The sequence below is a fragment of the Homarus americanus genome, unplaced genomic scaffold (genome assembly GCF_018991925.1).
Source record: "Homarus americanus isolate GMGI-L3 unplaced genomic scaffold, GMGI_Hamer_2.0 scaffold57980, whole genome shotgun sequence".
NCBI lineage: Eukaryota > Metazoa > Arthropoda > Malacostraca > Decapoda > Nephropidae > Homarus > Homarus americanus.
In genome coordinates, this window is record NW_024716703.1 from 523398 (window position 1) to 544157 (window position 20760).

The 20760-nt window shown below is 35.9% G+C and overlaps 1 protein-coding gene across 8 annotated transcripts in view; it reads left to right on the forward strand.

Moving 5' to 3' along the window:
* Window positions 1-19622, forward strand: part of LOC121858212 (formin-binding protein 1-like) — a 155620-nt gene extending 135998 nt beyond the window's left edge. For 5 of the 8 annotated variants that reach the window (XM_042354443.1, XM_042354440.1, XM_042354446.1 and 2 more), the window contains 4 exons: window positions 8080-8177; window positions 9181-9660; window positions 15489-15652; window positions 16408-19622. In XM_042354443.1, the coding sequence (XP_042210377.1) occupies window positions 8080-8177; window positions 9181-9660; window positions 15489-15652; window positions 16408-16568 (903 nt within the window). In that variant the 3' untranslated portion in view covers window positions 16569-19622. Of the gene's footprint in view, window positions 1-8055; window positions 8178-9180; window positions 9661-15488; window positions 15653-16407 lie in introns of all 8 variants that reach the window. The other 3 variants (XM_042354444.1, XM_042354447.1, XM_042354445.1) reach the window with 3 other exon arrangements.
* The last annotated feature ends 1138 nt before the right edge of the window (window positions 19623-20760 follow it).

Consider the following 20760-nt stretch of genomic DNA (forward strand, 5'->3'; position numbering starts at 1 on the left):
AGGAAGGTATGATATAGGTAGTGGTTGAGACAGCTTTGGTACTGCAGTACAGTTCAGTACAGTACAGTACAGGTACAGTACAGTACAGTACAGTACAGTACAGTACAGTACAGTACAGTACTTACCTTCCTCTGTACTGTACATCATTTTAAACAGACAGAGACATTTATTATGCTACTTGTAAATATGAAATGGATTAAGCTGTGGCACTCAGCTCAATGTATTACAGTAAAATATAGATTTTATGGTATAGGTCGGGGCCAAACAACATTCTCTTAAATTGATTTTCCCAGGAATTGGTATAAATGAGACTTAACTCCTTTTTATTATGTATAAATAATCTTTTAGCAAGTAATATGGATGTACAGTAAATGTAAAAAAGATCCATGAGACATTATTATAAAGTTACACTGTATGTACATTAGTAGTCAAACCGTTGAACATTATGCAATAAAATGAGTGTTTGTCAGCGGTCATCACAGACTCTTCCCCTCACTGGGTGCTTGACACACGCACATTGTCACTGTTCCACTGTTTACATAAGACAGTTATTGACAACTCTCCACGCACCATTTTCTCCTTAAACAACGAGCAGTCAAATACCATGCCAGTCTTTGAAGTCATTAATCACCGGAAAGTAAAGTCGCAAGTCTCTCTGATACTTGTTTGTTGATGAAATTGCTCGGCTTTCTCTAGTCATTGGTCCTGAAAGAGGTTTACCCTCACTATGATTCTGCTCAAACCATTCATACAGAACTTTAACTAAACTTTGACTGTATTATATTTTGTCTCTGTTCAAATCCTCTGTTTAATTCTGTTTTTTATAACCCATCTTGTCAACCTCACCAAGCATAGGTTGTGAACCACATCCATTCCCAATAATTGGTATTTAATGTTAAATCACACAGGGGACTGTATACATAAAATTGGTATTTTACTGTAATATTGAATAATGATGCAATAGTGCTTCACTGTGTAATATAATGCTGGAAAAATGTTGATGTCTGCATTAATAATTTATAAATGGAATTATCAGTGGCCTTTTGATGTGCATTTTTAACATAGTAATTTAATGGGCTAGTTACTTGTTCAGGAAATAATGACCGTTTGTATTAAAAAAATTACATACCCTGTGACAATATGCCGTACAGTAGCTCTCAACAGTGAAAGTCAGCAAAAAGGTGGAACAGTTTTGAGGTCTACTGGTATAAAGACTGCACATTGAAAGGCTTCTTCAATATCATATGATTATCTGCTCAAATTTTTTCTTAGTGCTGGGCAATTATTCTAATGATTTTGGGCCATACTTACACTGTACACGGAGGAAAACTATCAGGGGTAGTATTTATTCCATTACGTTAGTTGTTACTGTCGTGTCTGGTAGCTTTTGAATCCAATCTTCATTCGTTGAATAATATTAAACAGGCTGTCCCCGATTTATGAAAATCCAAAGTTATGAAAGAAAAATGCACCGTGTTTCAATTTGTGTACAAAAACTCCAAAGCGACATTTTTTCGTCTCACTTTTTTGTAATTTTTCGTAGCATCAGAAAGTGCTGAGAGGTGCTGTCATAAGCATCTCAGGACTTGCTGTACTGTATCTGGTCAGTTTATAAAGATAATTAACCAATAAAAAGCAGCATACAATAGTGTAATGTACTGTATTAAGAGTGGCTAACTAAGCTAAATGTAAAATCCCATGTAGTGTTTTAGTTATCAAGGCTACGTGAAGCAGTGGCAAGACACTAACTCAAGATATGTAGACTTGGGGAACGCTGATGTATTTAGTGCCCCAGAGTTTGTTCAAATGTCAGTGGAAATACTGTATTAAAATGTTATATGGATAAGATCAACATTTCTTCCTCAGATAAATCATCAAAAATCAAATCCAATGAATGCAGAATATCTCAATATATATATATATATATATATATATATATATATATACAGTATATATATTGTTTATATAGTGCCATAGAATGTTGGTGCATCACTACAAAATTAAAATCATATGTCTTGGCTGGGCCTCACAGTCTCGCACTGCATCACAACCAGTGGAATACAGTAGTTTCTCAGTATGCTCCACTGCATGTACTGTATTTCATGATAAATGTTTATTATTGGCTTATGATCATTGTATACACCAAAACAATTGTCATTAGAAGTATGTTTTGTAGCATTGTAAGACTTCTACAAGGGGAGTCTATTGGAAAATATAGAACTGATTTACGGATGTTTTTCAGCGGAAGGTTTCTCAGGGATGGAACCTTTCATAAATCGGGGAATGCCTGTAATAGTCTTGGTTATAGTGTAGTGGGTATGTGCTGTAGTAAACCAGAAGCTTATTAAATTTCCTGTCTTTTTTTTGTGGGTGGAGGAACCTATTAAATGATTTTATAATTCTAACATTGTCTACTGTCATCACTGATAGGCTGTTATAGGATTACAGCTCACAGGCAAGAAGGGCTAGTTTGGTGTGAGACCTTGAGCTGACTGATTTACGTAGCTCTGTGCATATCAACGACAATATGGCTTCTCTAGTCTTACCTGGTAATGGGATCATATTTATATTTCATGAGTTAGGAGACCTGAACATTGTTAGGTTGTTTGTGGTGCTCGTTAAATACAATACAATATAGTACAGTATAAACCACTTTTATTTATTGATACAAGTAGTTCCAAGTTAACTCATTCCCCCACGTATATTACCAAGTCTAGCAAATACATACTTTACTGTATATTGTAAATAGTGAGCTGTTATTATATGTATCAGGATGTTGTTTATATTGAAAATAACAAATTGTTATTTTTTTAGGTACTTTAAACTGACACTTAAATGTGAACCATGTGCAAGTTATTAAAATGCTTCTGGTGTAATGAGGGAGGACAGAGCTGAAGGCTTAATATGGTATAGGAAGTGTTCATCATGGGAAGGCTTGGCAGTTTATAAATTATCATCATTTAATGTAGTTATAGACTGGACAATTGTTCACCATATCTTAATTGGTATTAAAGGAAACAACAGGGTGTGGAGTTGTGGTTAGGCTTTACTTATCTTTCTTCTGCATTAGTGTTAACATTAACCTTTGTCATTTCCCTCTGTGTGTTCTCTTTGGTGTGGTGATTGTTTTGGCCTGATTGGGTCGCGCTATCTGCATTCAACCCACAACATCGTTGTTGTAAGTATGAGGAAGCACCACATGTACAGGGTGCAAATATGCATTTGTGTGCTTAGCTTACTACTGTACTACCTGACCCTGTGCTTATACTGCTGACTCACTGTGTGTTGGACCATATCTTAAACTAATACATCAACTTTTATTAAAGTGTCTGATTATTTCTCTATATAACTTGTTGTCGGGCCACGTGTCATACAAAGATTTTTGTTCTCGTGAACTTATGTCCTAAGGACCATGATATGGTTATATGATTATATATTAATGACTTATTTGAATTACATTATTTTTATTACATATTGCTGGAATTCTGTCAAGTGAAAATCCTCTTAGTTTGCATTGAAGAATACTGTACCTGTTGCAGGTACAGTATAGATATGAACCATAAATTCAAGAAAATTTCAAAATTTCAAAATGTAAATAAAATAAAATTAGGGTATAAAATAGACAGCAGCATTCCTCCACACTAAATAATGGTGGTGAGTGAAACTATTTACACTTTAGTACAGTATCAAGTACCTGAAAGGCTTGGGATTATGAGACTTTTGTAAAGCAGATAATTTTGGACATTAGCTGTACTGTACAGTACTGGACTCTCTTTACTCCATATGATCTTATAAGAGATGGTTATGATCCTGTATTATGATATAAAGGCTCATGTACTACACTCAATGTTATTTATTATTAGAGCTACACTCTGACTTCTTTCCAAGGGACATACCGTAATGTTTTTTCTTTGCAATATGTGTGGTGTATGGTGAGGAAAATTTAGTGTGTGCATTTCCTCACTCAACATTTTTTATATGTTCAAGGGAAATGCATACGAACATAGCATTTATGTGGCTTAGCTCTGTACATGTTGAGTCTCATCTTTATTTGTCATTATGGGCAATGGTACGGTTTTGGGTGTTTTTTCCCCATTGTGAGTTTGTTTGTATTTTCATTGTGGGTAAAGTACTGGTAACACAGTATACATATTTTGTATCATTGTGGGCACTTGTACCTGTAGTATATTTGATTAATTTAGGTACAAGTAATACCGGTAAGTTTTGGGGTTATTAACGTGTTTTACCTATCATTGTGGGTGACAGTAATATGTTGTTTCAGAGCCGGTAATAGTTGCTGGGGACTACTGGTTAAACATTAACAAAATATTAATCTTTCGTTCTCTTAAAAAAATAAATTTATATTGATAGCCACAAGTGTTTTGTTGCTACTAACCAAATACAGTAATGGCTGACAAGTGCCAGACACTACTGATATTCTTCAGCTTTATTGCTGTGCTGTGCTGTGCTGTGCTGTGCTTTAGTCTGTTTCTTGTGTGTGTTTGCTGCACATCTCAGCTTGCATTGTTTTTGTAGTAATGCTTACTTATTCGGGTTAGGATCTGTTACACTGGTTATGGAAAATACTCTGTGTTACTGTAGTGAAAGTTACCCAACTTTATGTAGGGTTCTTGTACAATACCTTTGACCTCATATTGAAAGGAATTGGCTATAATTTATAGATATATAGATAGCTCGTGATACAGTCACCTTGCATTTATACCTGGTAAAGTGGCTCGTGCATTTTGTGAGATGTGGCACCTGTGTGGAATACTGTACTTATCAAGCATCCTTAGTCTGGCTACTATTGTGAAGTTCCTTCAGACCATTCAGGGAGTTTTAATATGATGTAAACAAACACAGAGGTGCCACATCTGACAAAATGCGCCAGTTACTGTATCAGGTATAAGTGCAGGCGACTGTACAGTGCTGGGGTTTATTGATTAAGAAAATACCAATAGAAAGTACTGTATTAGATCATAGTTTGAGGGTTAGTCTTATTGAAGTTATTAAGGTATACAGTACTTTTTTCTTACAGTGACAGATATTTTATGATTAGTTAAGAGATACCCTGGACATGTACCGTATCTAATATCTTGATCCACTGCACCGAGAGAAATAATATGGCTTATTTTACGCCATAGTTGCTCAAATCTTTGTCGTACCGAAACACTTCTTTGAAATATTAAACACGAGAAACATTCTAATAGGTTTAGCTTATGCAACAGACGCATGGTCTCAAGGCTATTATTTCTACTGTGGTGTTTTAGATGAATTTCAGTTCAAAATTAACTTCTGTAGTTAATTTACTAATGGAGAAGAGATAATCACATTAGGTTATGTGCAGTCAACTACTAAAGTTCATTGGCCTCTCCCCCTGAACCACAAACCCCGAGAGATTCATTCTCATGAATCCGAAGCCTTTATGGACAGAATAATGTATTGGTGTACTGCTTCGTGTTCAGGAGTCTGAATCTCTCAGGGGTTCGTGGTGGAGAGAGACAAACGGACTTGAGTAGTTGACTGCACTATTGTGTGATGTCCCTGTTGATTGGGTGACGTAAATGTGGGAATAATGAGGTATAGTATTCTTTAGGTACAATAAGATTTGCAAACATTGAGTGACATTTTTTTCTTAATAACCCATCTACAACGTGTATACTGTAGTTACCTACTTACAGAGTTATACCTGTAGATGACTTTTCACTACAGCATGAACTTGTCATTATAATTAGGGGTGCACCAGGTAGACTTTATGGGTGGATAGTGGATATTTTCTCTCTGTTATCTGACTGGATATTGTTGGGTTGCCAGATAGTTAAAAAGAAAGTAAATTAGATGACTCACTTAGACTGAGTTGGAATCTTCATTATAAGTCCTTCAGTGTTCTCAAATTTTTCCCATACAGAAGTTTCATTTTTTAGTTGGCCAGCCAGAGGACAGGTGAGCAGCAGTCATCCAGATGGTGTTGTTGTTGTGGTGGTTGTCATCCACAAAGTTTTGATTAGCCATTCATACACAGTTACTTCAGTATAGTGATAATGTGCTAACTTGTTGGTATAAAAGATGTTTCTGTGATAAAAATCAGTAAATATACTGGCTGACACTTTTTGAAATAATGAAGATAAAGTAAACAACGGTTCATATTGCACTTTAGAGACCTGAATACAGTACGTACGGTAATTCAGTAACTGACAGTCTTGCCGAATCTATCCAGAACTGTGTTTTATGTATGTTTAAAGATAGCGGTTACTGTAGCTGCTTTGAGCCGCAGTAGAACCAACAAACTAGTGCACATTACTCCACCATCATACTTCAAGCTGGTATTACTAATAAATTGCATCTTAATTCTCTAATATTTACATTATTATGCATAATTACTGTACTTAAACATGTCTTGCTTATTTGCCTGATTGTGGACTGTTTATAATAAGGGTATAAGACATATAGTATTATAGTACCTTGATGGAGGAGGTGATGGTGGGAATATTTCTTGTGAACTAGAATTATTCCTGGACTAAAGTATAAATAAGGAGAGATGAATGGCCATGTAAGTGGAAACTACCTAAGATATTACACTACTGTAGGAGGCAGTTGTAGGCTGGTAATTATACAAAAGTCAACACAGATTTTTATACTATCCAGCCAGATTTTTTAAACCAGGTATCTAGCAGAGTTTGTAAAGTTGACTATCTGGTGCATTCCTAATTATGATTTTGCCTTTTAGTATATGATTATTTTTATATAGTTGTACAAAAACGTGAAACAAAAGAAGCAAGTTTCACGCCTCTTTATTTTTTTGTGTGTGTACGTACTGTATTGTGACTGATCCACGTGTTGTGAACTGTTTAAGATATGATACTGTAATTAACTGTTGTAGATGTCTTGCTTTCTATTTTTACAGTGAGTCTGGCAAGACTTGATTAACCACTAGTGAACTGTTTTATTTATCTTAGGAAGTTATGCTTGAAAGGATAATCATTGCTTTAGTTTTTCTGAAGCTAATTTTCTTCTTGTTAGATAGACTTGAATCTAACTTTAGTCTCTTAGACCCGTACCAGTCTAAGATAGGACTGGCTATTCTTAATGACAACTTCTAGAAGACCAGAGACAAGGGAAGCCAAAAAGAACTTGTACAAAAACAAACTCTGCCCATTTAAACCCACAGTATGGTCTAAGATCCTTAGTTTTCATTTTGTTCCACTGGACGAGTTCTCACTGTCATAGTAGTCTTTGATGGAGTCAGCTGAGACACATGAAATAAGTTAGTACAGAATTTTGAAACCAGGTTTTAGAAATTAAACTCGTTTCTATATGACTCTATACTGTACTCAGTGTCAACCTCTCTGCTACTGTTGCTGGAGATCTTCTCTCTTGTATTAATAACAACAACAGTCTTCTCTTTGGTCTGATTTGGAGGCTGTATATCACAATATTTCCTTACTCATATTTGTTCCATGAATTTTAAGAGAGATTCATTGAGATCTTAAGGAGGAGGGGGTGTATGATGATTATGATATTTTTTATTAAGTTAACAACATCTTGATTTCTGTTTGAAGAGTTAAAGTTATGCACGAAATTGAATAATCAATATGAATTGAATATTTGGCATCTGTTATGAAAATATTTTCTAGGTACTTACTTGGATCTTTATGATGTTCCTTGTGTTCAACCGTGAGGCTCGTGGCCAAGGTTAGAAGAGCAAGTAATCATTTCTGTACATGTTTGATTTGTGGCTCCTCTCATCTCTAGTCTCATTATTATTCCATTTAGAATCTGTTCTACCAAACTTAAGATAGACTCTCTGGATAGTATGTACGGTTGTCCATGTTAATGAAAAGGTTTATCTCTGCTTTGAATATTAACTATAATGTGTAGTTCAAGACCTTTCAAGTGATAGCATATGCTGTAGTCAGATTTCTGAATTTTGACATTTTCCATTTGTGTGGTATTAATAGTGTCTTTTATAAACAAACTGAACCATGTTTGTATTATGCAAAAATAAATGAAGTTATAAAATAGTCAGGAAACAATAACTTCTTAATTTTTTGGCAGAACAATTTTTCATTCTCTGAAAAGGAGGACTACAGTGACTTACCTCCCAACCAACGAAAGAAGAGAATCCAACAACGAATTGATGATGTCACAACAAAACTGCACCAAGAGACAGCTGCCAGGTAATACCTTACAAAGTCTCTCTTTCTGTACTTACCTTCCCTTAAGATTTTGAAGTAGAACCTTGTATGAGGCAGTTAAACCAATGGTCGGATAATTGAAGGTTACAAATTCGAGTTTTACTGTACAGTACTTTACATTCTGAAATTTCCTTCCAATTAGAAAAAAATTATAAGTGGCAGATTTGCTAAAAAATTTCTGAGACCTAGTCATCATAAACCTTTTTTAATGTATTACTAACAGTAAACCCTTGGTGATGTACATTAAGCCTTTCTTAGTTAAATGTACTGTACTGTACTGTATATGCATTTCAGATGGATAGATATTTTTAATTTACAGTTTAATTTACAAAAAGGAAAATATCAGTGAAAGTGCAACAAAAAATTAAATAAGACCATAAACTAAACTTTCTTTGTTTTTTGAACTGAAGTTGTGCTCTTCTTTGACCTGTTCTCACTAAAAGGTGGGACTTAACCTTGAGTAGGGTGGCTACTTTGAGACAGACTCATAGCTGTCTTCAAATGGCTATCCTGAGACAGAGTTAAAGGTGGCTGACATAAGATTTCCTAATCTCACAGTGACTCAAGCAGTGCCCCCACATGATTATGTGACCTACACAACAAAACCACTGCTGACTTAGCTCATCCTCACAACCACTGACCATTGGGTACATCAGATTAATTTGCCAAATTACTCAAAATTACCAAAGCTATCACATCTTTTTCTGAGCTGGTCAAAGCAAACCAAAGAAGTCCAAATTTGCTAAAATTACTGTTCACTTAGAATCTTTTTCAAATATTCATATAATTGTTTTCTCTCAAACTCCATTGTTAACAGAAACCTTAACTCTGGTAAGGATACAAATATAAAAAATTCATAAAGTATTGCTAAAAGAAGAAAACTTAAGATCTTCTGTAAAAGATGAAGGCTTTTGATGTATTTTCGGGGATTAAAAGAAGAAAACTTTTGTCATATAAAACAGCTCATAATATTTTAATCTTTCAGGGATGGCCTCTTAAAGATGAAGGAAGTGTATGAAGGAAATCCATCCCTTGGAGACCCAATGAGTATAATGGGTCAGCTAAATGATTCCTGTCAGAGGATTGAGAAGCTGCGTGCAGACCTCCAACGCTATCAGACCATGTTGGAAGACGCAGATGGTGATATTGGTGGCGGAGTAGCATCAGGAGGACCATCCACCCCTAATGCCTCGTTGGCACGGCACCACAGCAGTGTCTTGTCGCCGCATCACAATGGAGGAGCTTCTCCTCGATCCTCTGTCACATCCCATCGCACCTCCCTCAGCGACGAGTCCCTCTCCCGGTCAGCTTCTGACTCCTCCGTCTGCACCAACCCTCCCTCCTCCAATACAACCACCACTACCACAACCTCCCTCCATCGTGTAGCCAACTCCGCCACCACCACAACCACAACAATAGGGGAGGGCAACAAACCAACCCCTTCTGACCCGCTGCCCTCTCAGGGGTCAGTTCTGCACTCATCTTCGCAGCAGACAAACACGCACTCATTAATAATTTCATTTTCTAAGCCAGGGGAACACTTAAGGTTTTTAATCACATTAATCCTATTTCTATGTTGTACAGAAGTCCATGATAATGAAGAGATGTGGCTATTGCTCGTAATTGATTCTGTTAAAAGAGTGTGACTTCGTGTTTGTTTGCCGGTTCTATGGTTTAAGGTTATTTGGTCGACTGCTTGGTTATGGTACTTGTATCTGCCAATTTTTTCCCATCAATCTTTTTTCTTTTTTTTATGATATCTGATATGCAGTAATCTATTGGAATGTAATTATGATCTTATATAAAGTAACTTGTGAGTGAAGCATGGACACCTTTAGTGAAGAAATGACCCTCCTTGAATAACCAAATCATCTTTCTTGTAGTTCTTGTGCATGATGGGAGCTTTGTCAACCCTACCATATACTTGAGAGAGTTGACAGATGCTCATGGTTCTGTTAATTGCTGCAACCATTTAGAATTTCAAAGGTATCAGAGTAATCTCTAGACACGACAAGAAAAAATTAACAAAATTAACTCGTAGTCTTAAAGGTAAAAGGTTGATGGTTTGTATTTTGTTGTGATTGTGGTCATTGTTTATCCAGGGTGAACTTGTATGTTTGGTCCGTCAAACCTTTTTCATCCAAACAATACCATAGAACTAACTCTTTCCATATGAAATTGCAGTGTAATATAACCCATTGATTACCTTTTGATTTCTACAGAATGAAATTATCTGATAATGTATTGAGAATGGTAATTTGATTCAGCTTGAGATATGTTTCTGTTGGGCAGGAAAGGTTTCATTGTATGTGTAAACCAGCCATGTGTAGCTCACCTGCACTATGGGTAGAAGAGCTTATGCCATTTCCCCAGCAAGTTAGTCATCATTGTTGGTGTCATCTTAGTGTTCATGATCGTCATTGTCGTCAGTGTTGTGATTATCATTACCATCAACAAAAAATAACTTACAATGCTTGGCTAACATTTAATGAGTCATATTTCAGTAACCATTTACTAAACTCATTCATTGTTTATATGGAATGCAACATGTGCAATGCAGGCGAGCTTCGTTGTGTTCAGACTGTGCTTGTCATCTATCCAGTCATGTAGCAGTGTAAATACTCCTTCCAATATGATTTTCTATTACTGTGTGGGACTAAAGAGCATGAACCATATCTACACTTACACAAACACAACAGTCAGTCAGGTGATGGGATAACACAACTCACATTCTAAACATTTTGTGGTGTTAGGAACTTAAAGCATAAACAACAGACCCAATCCCTCCCACTCCTTTATTTTGTAGTAGCTGCCATTTGATTTTTTTCCATCCTTTTCCTTATCTAGTCAGTCAGGTACAATTAAACTCTGGACTTGCATTCCACCAACCTGTATGGTGGAATGATGTGCATTTCTCTCTGAAAACACAGGGTCCAGCACATGGGTGATACAGATAGACTCATAATTGTTTGCAGAAAATATTCTTTGTCCCAAATTAGATTAAATTGTAGTTTTACAAGTTGCGAATCCTTTATCCGAGATCCTTGGGGCAGAATGTGTCACGGATTCCGATATTTTTCAGTTTCTGGATTTTCAGATAAAGGATTCTCAAGGTGTAATACTAAACAGTAGGTATTTTATGCTAATGATGAAGGAGCAGATTAGAAACATCAAAGGTTATGTGTTTAAGGGCAAATATGTTGGGTGAACAAGATTTAGAGAAAAAGAAATACAAAAATTAGACAAATGCTGAAATAAATGAAATATCAGAGAGGTTTGTTTAGGCAGTACTATGGCCATGATGAGGGCTGAGTTATGGTCTCCCAGCAGGTCAGTGTGAGATTAAGCATGACTATCCCCAACTGTTCCTTGAAGCAGTCGTGAAATTCATGGGGATTCATTAGGATTTGACTGGGTAGGAAGCATATAATATGTTTAATGCTTGTTTTAATACAAGCAGGTCTCTTGGTCATCACCTTGACTAAAAAAAGAGGATTGTATATTTTAATCCTCTATTTATATGTACACATTGTGTAGTATTTTAAATTTCACAATTATTTTTTTAGAGGGAAACTTGTGCTCCTTATTCTAACGTCTTTCCATTAACTGCACCATTCGAAGATATAGGTTGACAGGTGCCTAAATTAACTACCAGCTTGAAAATTAATCTTTATGGTGATATTTTGAGCTAGCTTGACACAGTTTTGTCTATATTGTTAATTATTTTAGGTTCTTTATGGATAATTCCAGGGCTATTATTTAAGACGGAGACATTACTTCTTTTAAATTTTTCAGTGAAAGAAGAAAAAATTTTGGTCTCAAGTTTTCCATTTTACTCGTCACATCATAAAATCCCCTACAGTTCATGAGTCTGATTCTGAAAATTGTCCTGATAAATTTAGTGTATTTGCTGGAGCTTTTAGATAATCATAATGCTCTGCTTCATCAGTTAACAAAAGCCTCAGCTCTCTTATCGTAGTAGCTTGACTAACCCGTCCATGTTTTGTAGTCACCATTTTTCATGCCCCTGCCATAAAGTATTACTCCATCCCTTCCACCTGTCCTTATAAGAAGTTTTAAGTCAATTTGATATACAACTGTGTCATTAATATCTAGATTTGAAATCAGTAATCATTTATGTCACAGCCATGATCCCTGTTTGACTTGGAAACTGGTTCATACAAGATGTCATAAAGCTTGAGAAAGACTTAATACATTTTATGACATTTGTTATTCTGCTGTAAACATTGGTAATAAGTCTGAGTTTAATGATCACCATTTTTCTATAGTATTTACCACAACTTTTGACTAGAGAGTTTTGGTAGAGGCAAACATCAGTGGTAGTTGAGTTTGGTGTTAATCTTCCAGATAAGGTGATGATAGCTAGTCCCTGTCCTTAACACAGGTATTCTGAAGCAGTTATGATGACTAACATTTAGGGCCCCCTCTGCTGGACTTATGGGATCAACTTACATAAAAAAAAGTGTACTGTACTGTTTAAATATCTCTGAATAATTACCATTTAATATTTTTTACTTTTTTCATATACTGTAAACAGATTTTTTATGATTAATTTATTGAGTAGCCTTGATGATAAATTGTAGCTTGCATTAATCATTCAGCATTGGTAGGTCTAGCAGCCACTTACTTGGCTGTTTTGTTTTGTTTTTTGCCATGATTTATTGCATGGTACTACAGTTCGACCTTTACCTTGATGCACCGGTTCGGTCTATCAATAAACATATTTAGTGAGAATAATGGTACTGGATCCATAACTGTGATGTGTTTTGTACAGTGTAACTCCCATACAATGTGACTTCTCAGTTTTAGGAATTTTTGTATATTGTCATAAAAAAATTGTGAAAGGAAAAAATATGAGTAGTTTTCAGCATTAATTATCACTGATTAAGCTGCAAGTATATTAGTTGTTGAATACTGAGGTTTGGGTATATCAAGACACTGAGATGCACCGTTAACAGTATACACAGTAAAGATTAGTGCATAAACTGTCCCCTGTGAATACAGTGGTCCCTCGATTAACGAACATAATTCGTTCCAGAAGGTCGTTCGTTAACCGAAAATTTCATTAACGGAAACCAATGTTTCAATGGGATTTTGGGTAATTGGCTCATGGAAAATTACATACAAAGTAAAAAAAAAAAATGCAGTAAAGTACACTTACTTTGAGGTGTGTATGTAGAAGGCTCCTGGTTGATGATGATGATGGGAATTAGAAGTAGGGATGGAGGAGAAGGGAGAAGAGAAGGCAGTGGGGGTGGAGGAGAAAATCACCCCATGCTTCATGCCGTCATTTAACCCATAAAATTTTAAGTTCACTCGGTGTAATTCAAGATTATTTTCTTTAAATCAACACTGCACTGCACTATATATTGTCAATATGTTAAATAAATTTCAGAATGACCAATAATTGTACTGTAAAAACATAAAAATACTCTGTGTTCAAGAGACCCACAAGCAAGATGTTTCCTCAACTGAACAGAGATACAAACTGAGGCCTTGGTGGGTGAGTGAAGTGGCTGTTGGGCACACCAAAAACTAGTTCCCTGTACTGCAATTATGTTAAATAAGTGTTAAAATGACTAAAATATTTAATATAAAACTTGGAAAATTATTGAATAGTACAACCTTCTTGATATTTACTCCAATTTTAACGAATGTAAGCCCTAGAACCGTTTTCTGTATTGGTGGACTAATCTTCCAGCTGGTGAGCAAGCCAAAGCATGTCAAAATATTTTCGTAAGAATTTCGTTAACCGAATTGAATATTCTTATTGAAGGTAATTCGTTAACCGAGGCGTTCATTAACCGAGGGACCACTGTAATAAGATTTGCATTTACTGTACAATTAGGGTTGTGTCTTTAAAAACAGGGATGAATACTGAAACGACTGATGGCAGAGAATATTTCCCCTTACGGGAGGATGGAATTATGAGAGGATATGTTCCTATTCATTGCTAACCTAGCAAAAAATGGGGGAATTTCTTTCATAAGAAATAATTTGACATACACTGAACGTTACGTATTTATCTGCCTCATTATTTTTTTCGCTAAAAGATTCATAGCCAACTTAGCTGTCCATTCAAACTTGCCACACGTCTTAGTCTGGAATGAACAGTGGGAGGAGGCAGACCACCCAATGTTTTACCTTTTCTGTGCCCATTACACTCGGGGTCACTTACCTCCTGAGCTGAGTAAAATCGTCCATAGTGAAGGAGTTAACACATGTTTTGGACCTGTGATGGCAGTATAACACAGATACAGTATATTGTGGGATAAAATACACATAAATATTGGATATAGTTTTTACAGTATGAAAGGCAAATGAAACACAATGGATACAAAACAAATACAAAATAATTATCATCATAATATTTGTATACGGTCACAAAATTCAGCCCAGAATAAACCAAATAGACCATAGAATAATAATACTACTGTATAAAGTAGTGCACGTGTTGACTTATTACTCCACCACGACAAGTACAGTAGTCAGAACGACGAATATGTGAGACGTTAATGATAAATAGTAATAAAGTGTGCCAACTCTCCAAAGAATTAGTCTTACAATTTTGTGTTAGAGAATATGTCACAATGGATGAAGGGTTTTGACAACCCTACCGAGATAACAGGAGGATATAATGCAAATCTTTTCTCATAAGATGGCTAACAGGAAGCTAAAACAAGGGAAGAAGATTGCAAAACTTAGTTTCTTTACTGGAGTTTGTATTGTACTGGAGGAGCCACACAGTACCTGATTCTCATTGTTATATGAAAACATTGACAGAATGGGTGTTTTAAGTGTTCGTGGTCTACGACTGTTTTGTGTTTATTGAATGCATTTTTTTTTCTGCAGTGTTGAACCTTCTTGGCAGAACCAGTTTGATCTACTGTGTTTCAGATGTTATCAAGTATCAAGGGATGGAAGTCTTTATGCTTTTATGGTGTAAAATTTTATTAGGAAAGTCTTTCATTCTATACTTATTAAAGTATTTGCAAAAACCCTGAACTAAGATATGATGGGAAAAATTATTATACCCCTGTATTCCCGTTAACAATATTATTTAAATTTAATTAACGTTTGGTATTCTGCCAGACAAGAGAAGGTAATGTGGAAGAGAAAGCTTGCCTAAGTCACTATTGTTTCAGTTCAGGATACAACATAAATGCTCATCTCATAATTCTGCAAGAAAATCAGTAGACCAAACTGTTTCTTTGGGTTGGCTTGTGTTTGCTTTGCTTGTGTGTGCTAACACTGATCTCCCCACTAATTCAGCTCGTCTCATAGTCCGGAGAGTGGTATCGGCCTCAGTCACAACTCCCTGCCCGGCTCAGACACGTACGATCAACCGGACGGTGCCGATGACGACAATGCAGAGTTTTATGATGCCGAGCCCCTACCCATCATTGGAACATGTCGAGCATTGTACACTTTTGAAGGTTTGTATAGTACCTACATGCAGGTACTTGGTGTGATATTATAACTGGTTATATCAGACACATGTTTGTGTATTTAATGACTGCTCACATAGTGTCAGTTTGTGTTTATTTATGAAGGTGCTAAGAAATGTCTTAAAACCTTTTTATAATACAACTATAAAGTGTTTAAAATAGGTTAAAACAGGTTGAGCTGATTATGCAGAACATTTATATGCCCCGGGTAAGTGAATTTTGAAATTTACTTGTACTGACAAATTTGGGCAAAAACTTACTTGCCCAATTGTTATGGAAAAGGTTCAATAGACACCCTAAAACATTCAAATGTACTGTATTGTGTATAATAACTCACAATCAATTTTGATCATCTAAATGTCTTTTACCCTTGATTCTTATTTATGATGATGTTTTCACATCAATTTGTAGCCCAACTCTGCTGACACAACAACCAATGGGAGTTTTCATACAGATTTTGAAGTCAGATCATTGTGAGACTAGAGCAATAAAAATAGGAGGGATCATCATTGACGTCACTGAGGCTGTAGCACGCAACTGGGCTGTCTTAGCAGGTCAAGTCATTGTGGGATATAAAAGTCAGGGATCAACTCAGCTGTGACATCACACATCCCAGCCCATCTGCTGAATTGGTACATATGCCATAGGTGTCATTGGAGTGTAACTTAGAATGTAATGAAAATAAAAGACCTTGGGCACAAAGGTTTAGGAAGTGACCTTTAATTATATATTTATCATTGCAGGCACTAGTGAAGGCAGCATGAGTATGACCGAAGGCGAGGAATTAAACGTAATAGAATTAGATCAAGGAGACGGATGGACACGAGTCAGGCGTGTCGCTGCCTTTGAAGAAGGATTTGTGCCTACTTCATATATTGAAATGGCTCTATATAATAACTGTTAAACATTCCTACTTAATAGAGATAATGTGCATTCTGGGATGCCAAGTCATGTTTACCCAGGAAAGGGTGACCTACTAAACACAAACAAGACTTAAGAAATCGAAGTCATATACTGCATAGATTACCAGTGACACGCTTAGTATGGAAATGTTTAGTTTCATTTTAATGCATTGAAAAATACACTGAATTTAGTAATTCCATCATTTGAATTGATACTAGACATGCGCTTTTTTTTATTGCATCTGCAAGTTTTGCTCCAAAGTTGACATCAGTCTGCAAGTGCTCAATATTGTACTCAAGATCCCTCCATCTCTCTTTAAGGATGAAATCAGCTGTTAGTAAGATCTAGCATTCTCCTTAAGTCTTTAACTGTGAATATACACCTTATATTTATAGGTACAAGCAGGGACATTGCATTTTACTCCATATGTTTCTTTTAAGAAGATATTTTCTACATAATTTGAAATCATGTGTTACAGAGGTTAGTCTTAAACAGTTTGTTAGATAAATCAAAAGAGCATTACAGAGTCTCTTCATCGTATGGTGTCAGTAATGCTCGTTTTCCCCTTTTGTGTTGAAAAAGAAATACATATGAGGTGTATGAAGTATAAGTAATTCTTCGTGTGTGCCCACTTGAAGATACTGTATGTGAGTCTGATATGACATTACTTATGTAGTGTAGCTGTCATTGGCTTGACCTGCACGGTACGGGACATTTCATCAGTTAATCAATAAATACGCTTAATGGTAATTAAAAATGATAATTGTCATAATTGGCCAGATAATAACAAAGTGGTTTCTGTTGAACTATAGGATTTCTTTTATGTTTTCCTAGCATGCAGAGTAATGGATGTTAGGTATTACTGAAGATAGTTTTAAATTTATTTTAGTTTGACTTTGATAAAACAATTACCATTTTTAAATATGTCTTATATAAAAGTATATATTCATCAATGTGGACAGAAGAAATTTGTTAAGTTACAATGGATTTTTATGGGGTTATTCTGAAGCACATCACTAAGAGAAAGAGAATACCTCTTATTTTATATAAATCTTTTGTTCCAAACTATAAACCATATTTTTCCATTTATGTACAATACTACTTCTTAGGTGTGGAATGTACTAAGAGTGTTGTGTTGGTGTGTATGGCGTATGTTTGTAAGTTGAAGAAAATGAACCAGTTTTATTGTTCACATATTTGGTTTACTGCATTAAGTCATTTTATAATCATGCATTTTATGACTGGCTGTGCATTTTCTAAACCAGTTGGAAGCATACTTCAGGAACCTGCTACACAAACACTTGTCCTCATATAATGGAGTGTTTGTGTTCCAGTGATTTCTCACTTAGTTATGTATAACGTCTGACCAAATGTCTCAAAGAATTTATCGTGATTTTAATACTAGTAGATTTGTATAGTGTTTGTATCACTACCTGGGCTGAGCTCAGGCTCCTGCTAGCTTGTGTTTAGCAGTGCTGGAATAATTTTGCACTTCTATGAAGTGTAGTATATTAGAAGGGTAATATTTTGTACCTACTTCTGAAAAAGCTGATACTGCTCCTCAAGTTTTGTTTAGTCTCACTCTACTACTACACTAACTTCTCCCAGTTTAGATCACTATTGCCTGGCATTGCCTCAGATACTAGACAAATAGTGACTAAGTATTTGGCATTGGCTTGAATACTAGTTAGATCAGGATTGCTGTTGGTAGGCATCAACTTGAATAATAGATACATTGTGTTGAGTAAGAGTCAGTGTCACCACAATTTGAATTATTTTTCTTCTTCCACATACTGTACATTCACCTTTAACAACTGTACACATTTGGCCATAAAAAGTCTTCACTCTGAGATTGGGACATTAGTCATACTTAAAAGGTCAAGATGATTTTATTACATAAAAAAGGAACTGTAGGCTACAGATAACAAAACATATCTTATGTTTCAAAGTGGTGCAAGTAATCAATGGATAAAGACATTGTGTTCATACTTCACTGCATGACATGTTAGTTATTTTACGTGGTACAGTTTATCAAGTAAACACTCAACTTATTAACAGTTGCAAAGGTTGATTTTAGATGATTGATAATCTTCTAATTATTTGATATTTTGAAGATAAATAATATTGTTTTAATGCTCATTCCCAGAAAAATGTTATAGGTCATCTACAAGTGTAATATGAAACTGTATGTGGCTACTGAAATAAATCCATTTGTAAGATTTAGTGTCCCAGTTTCCTCACTTTTCATTTATATTTTCTTAGAACCTGGAGGTGAAAACTTGAAGACGGTCAGTATTAGCTGCACATTAACATCATTCTCACCAAGGATTTTTTTTCCCCTCATAATTTTGTTTTGTGTGTGGAAACCTTATGAGGGTTTGCATCAGTACACAAGGGTAACCACTTGTGCCATGCCTTGATTATTCTACCAAAAGGGATTGTTTACAAGTAATACTCTTTGTATTTCATTTAGAAAGTTGGCGCTGAACATAATTTTACAGAACATTGAGTTTCCCCGTTTTAATCAGTTCTTATTTTCACAAGAAGTTGTAGCAATTATCAAGGGCAAAATGAGAGAACTTTGCCAGAATAACCAGAGAGAGTTTCTCTGTTGGTTTAAAGAGCCCTGACAATTCATGAAAAATATACAAGTTGAGCCTTTAGCTCATATGAAAAGGGTGAACCTCTGGTAATTGTAAAAATAAAATAACTACAATCCCTGCAGCTTATCTGTGTAGGGAAAGTGTAGTACTGTACTGTACCCCCTCTTGTTTGGGGTGTGCCTGTGAAAACTTACACTCTTGTTGAAGAACATCTGTGCAGATCCTATATACCTACTTCTGTATATTTTATTTGTATTTTGTACATTTTTGTATTATAGTATGTTTTTTATAGAAGTCATTAAGGAGATGCTTTTTTTCATATGCTTATCAGGGAGTGATGACATGCTAGCAAGAGATAATAACAGCTTGGCTTTTCATGTCAGCTTTGTAGTTAATCCCCTGGTAAATGATGTATTAATATTATTATATCTATAATAAAAAATACAATGTTATGGTTGACACTTATTTTCCTTCACATAACAAGATATTCTTCACTGATTTAAAGAGCTGATGATCTCGTCAACAGATGGAAATGAAAAGTTTAACACAAAATAGTCAGAGCATCCATTGCAGTGATATTACATTGTAAGCAGAACATAATAATTAATGGTTTACTGAAAGAACATGGCAGCTAAAAGGCTAAAAATATAGTTTCATAATTGGGGAATTATGTAACAAATAATACACAAATAACATAGTGATACAAATTTGATATACAGTAAAGTAACAATGGGAGGTCATACTGCAGGGAATTTCAACCTAGTAACAGTGCAAAAGTGAGTTTGGCAGGGAGTGAGCACACTGGTTAACTATGTGTTGATAATTTTTACAATGGTCGGGACTGGGCTGTTCTTATAGCAGTCAGTACTTGCTCATATGGGATGGATGCGGTTGTAGTGTCGAACAGCAATTTGCAGACAAGGGATCTCAGATGGAAGCAGGAGACAATGTCGAGGATGGTGCTGAAGCTTCTCCCCAAATTCGCAGATGAGGTCGTGGTGTTAATTAGAGAGGAAGACCAGGTAGGGGAACCATAGATGAGCTTGGGAAGTATGAATGTTGAGTAAACACTGAGGAGCTCGGGAACGAGAACTTCAAGGACTTGAGACGACAGAGGAGGTGGAGACGTGTGTTTTCCAATTTAGTTGTTATCTATTGTGATGCCAAGGAGCTTGGTGGAGTCCACAACCTGGAGTGTGTTGGGACCAAAAGTATTGGAAGTAGGTGGGACAAGGTCAGAGGAGAGGTTGATGTGCATAGCCATGGTTTTGGTATGGTTGATGGTAACATGGTTGTTGGTGGCCCAATTTTGGAAACTTCAATATATTCTGGAGGGTGCTGAAGTCGGGAGCCAAGTTTTTCACACTGATCCCAATGGTGGAGTTGTCGACATGTTTCCAACGAGTGGGAGTTTCTCTCAGGGTATCATTGATAAGCAGGAGGAAACAAAGCAATCCTATCTTGGTGCCTTGGAGCAAGTCACAGTTGAGTGACTGAAAGGTGGAGACAGCCCCTTGGAAGAGTATGGCTTGACGTCAGTCACTAAGGAAGTCTGTAAGACTTCTGAAACTCAAGGTCGATAGCTTTGTT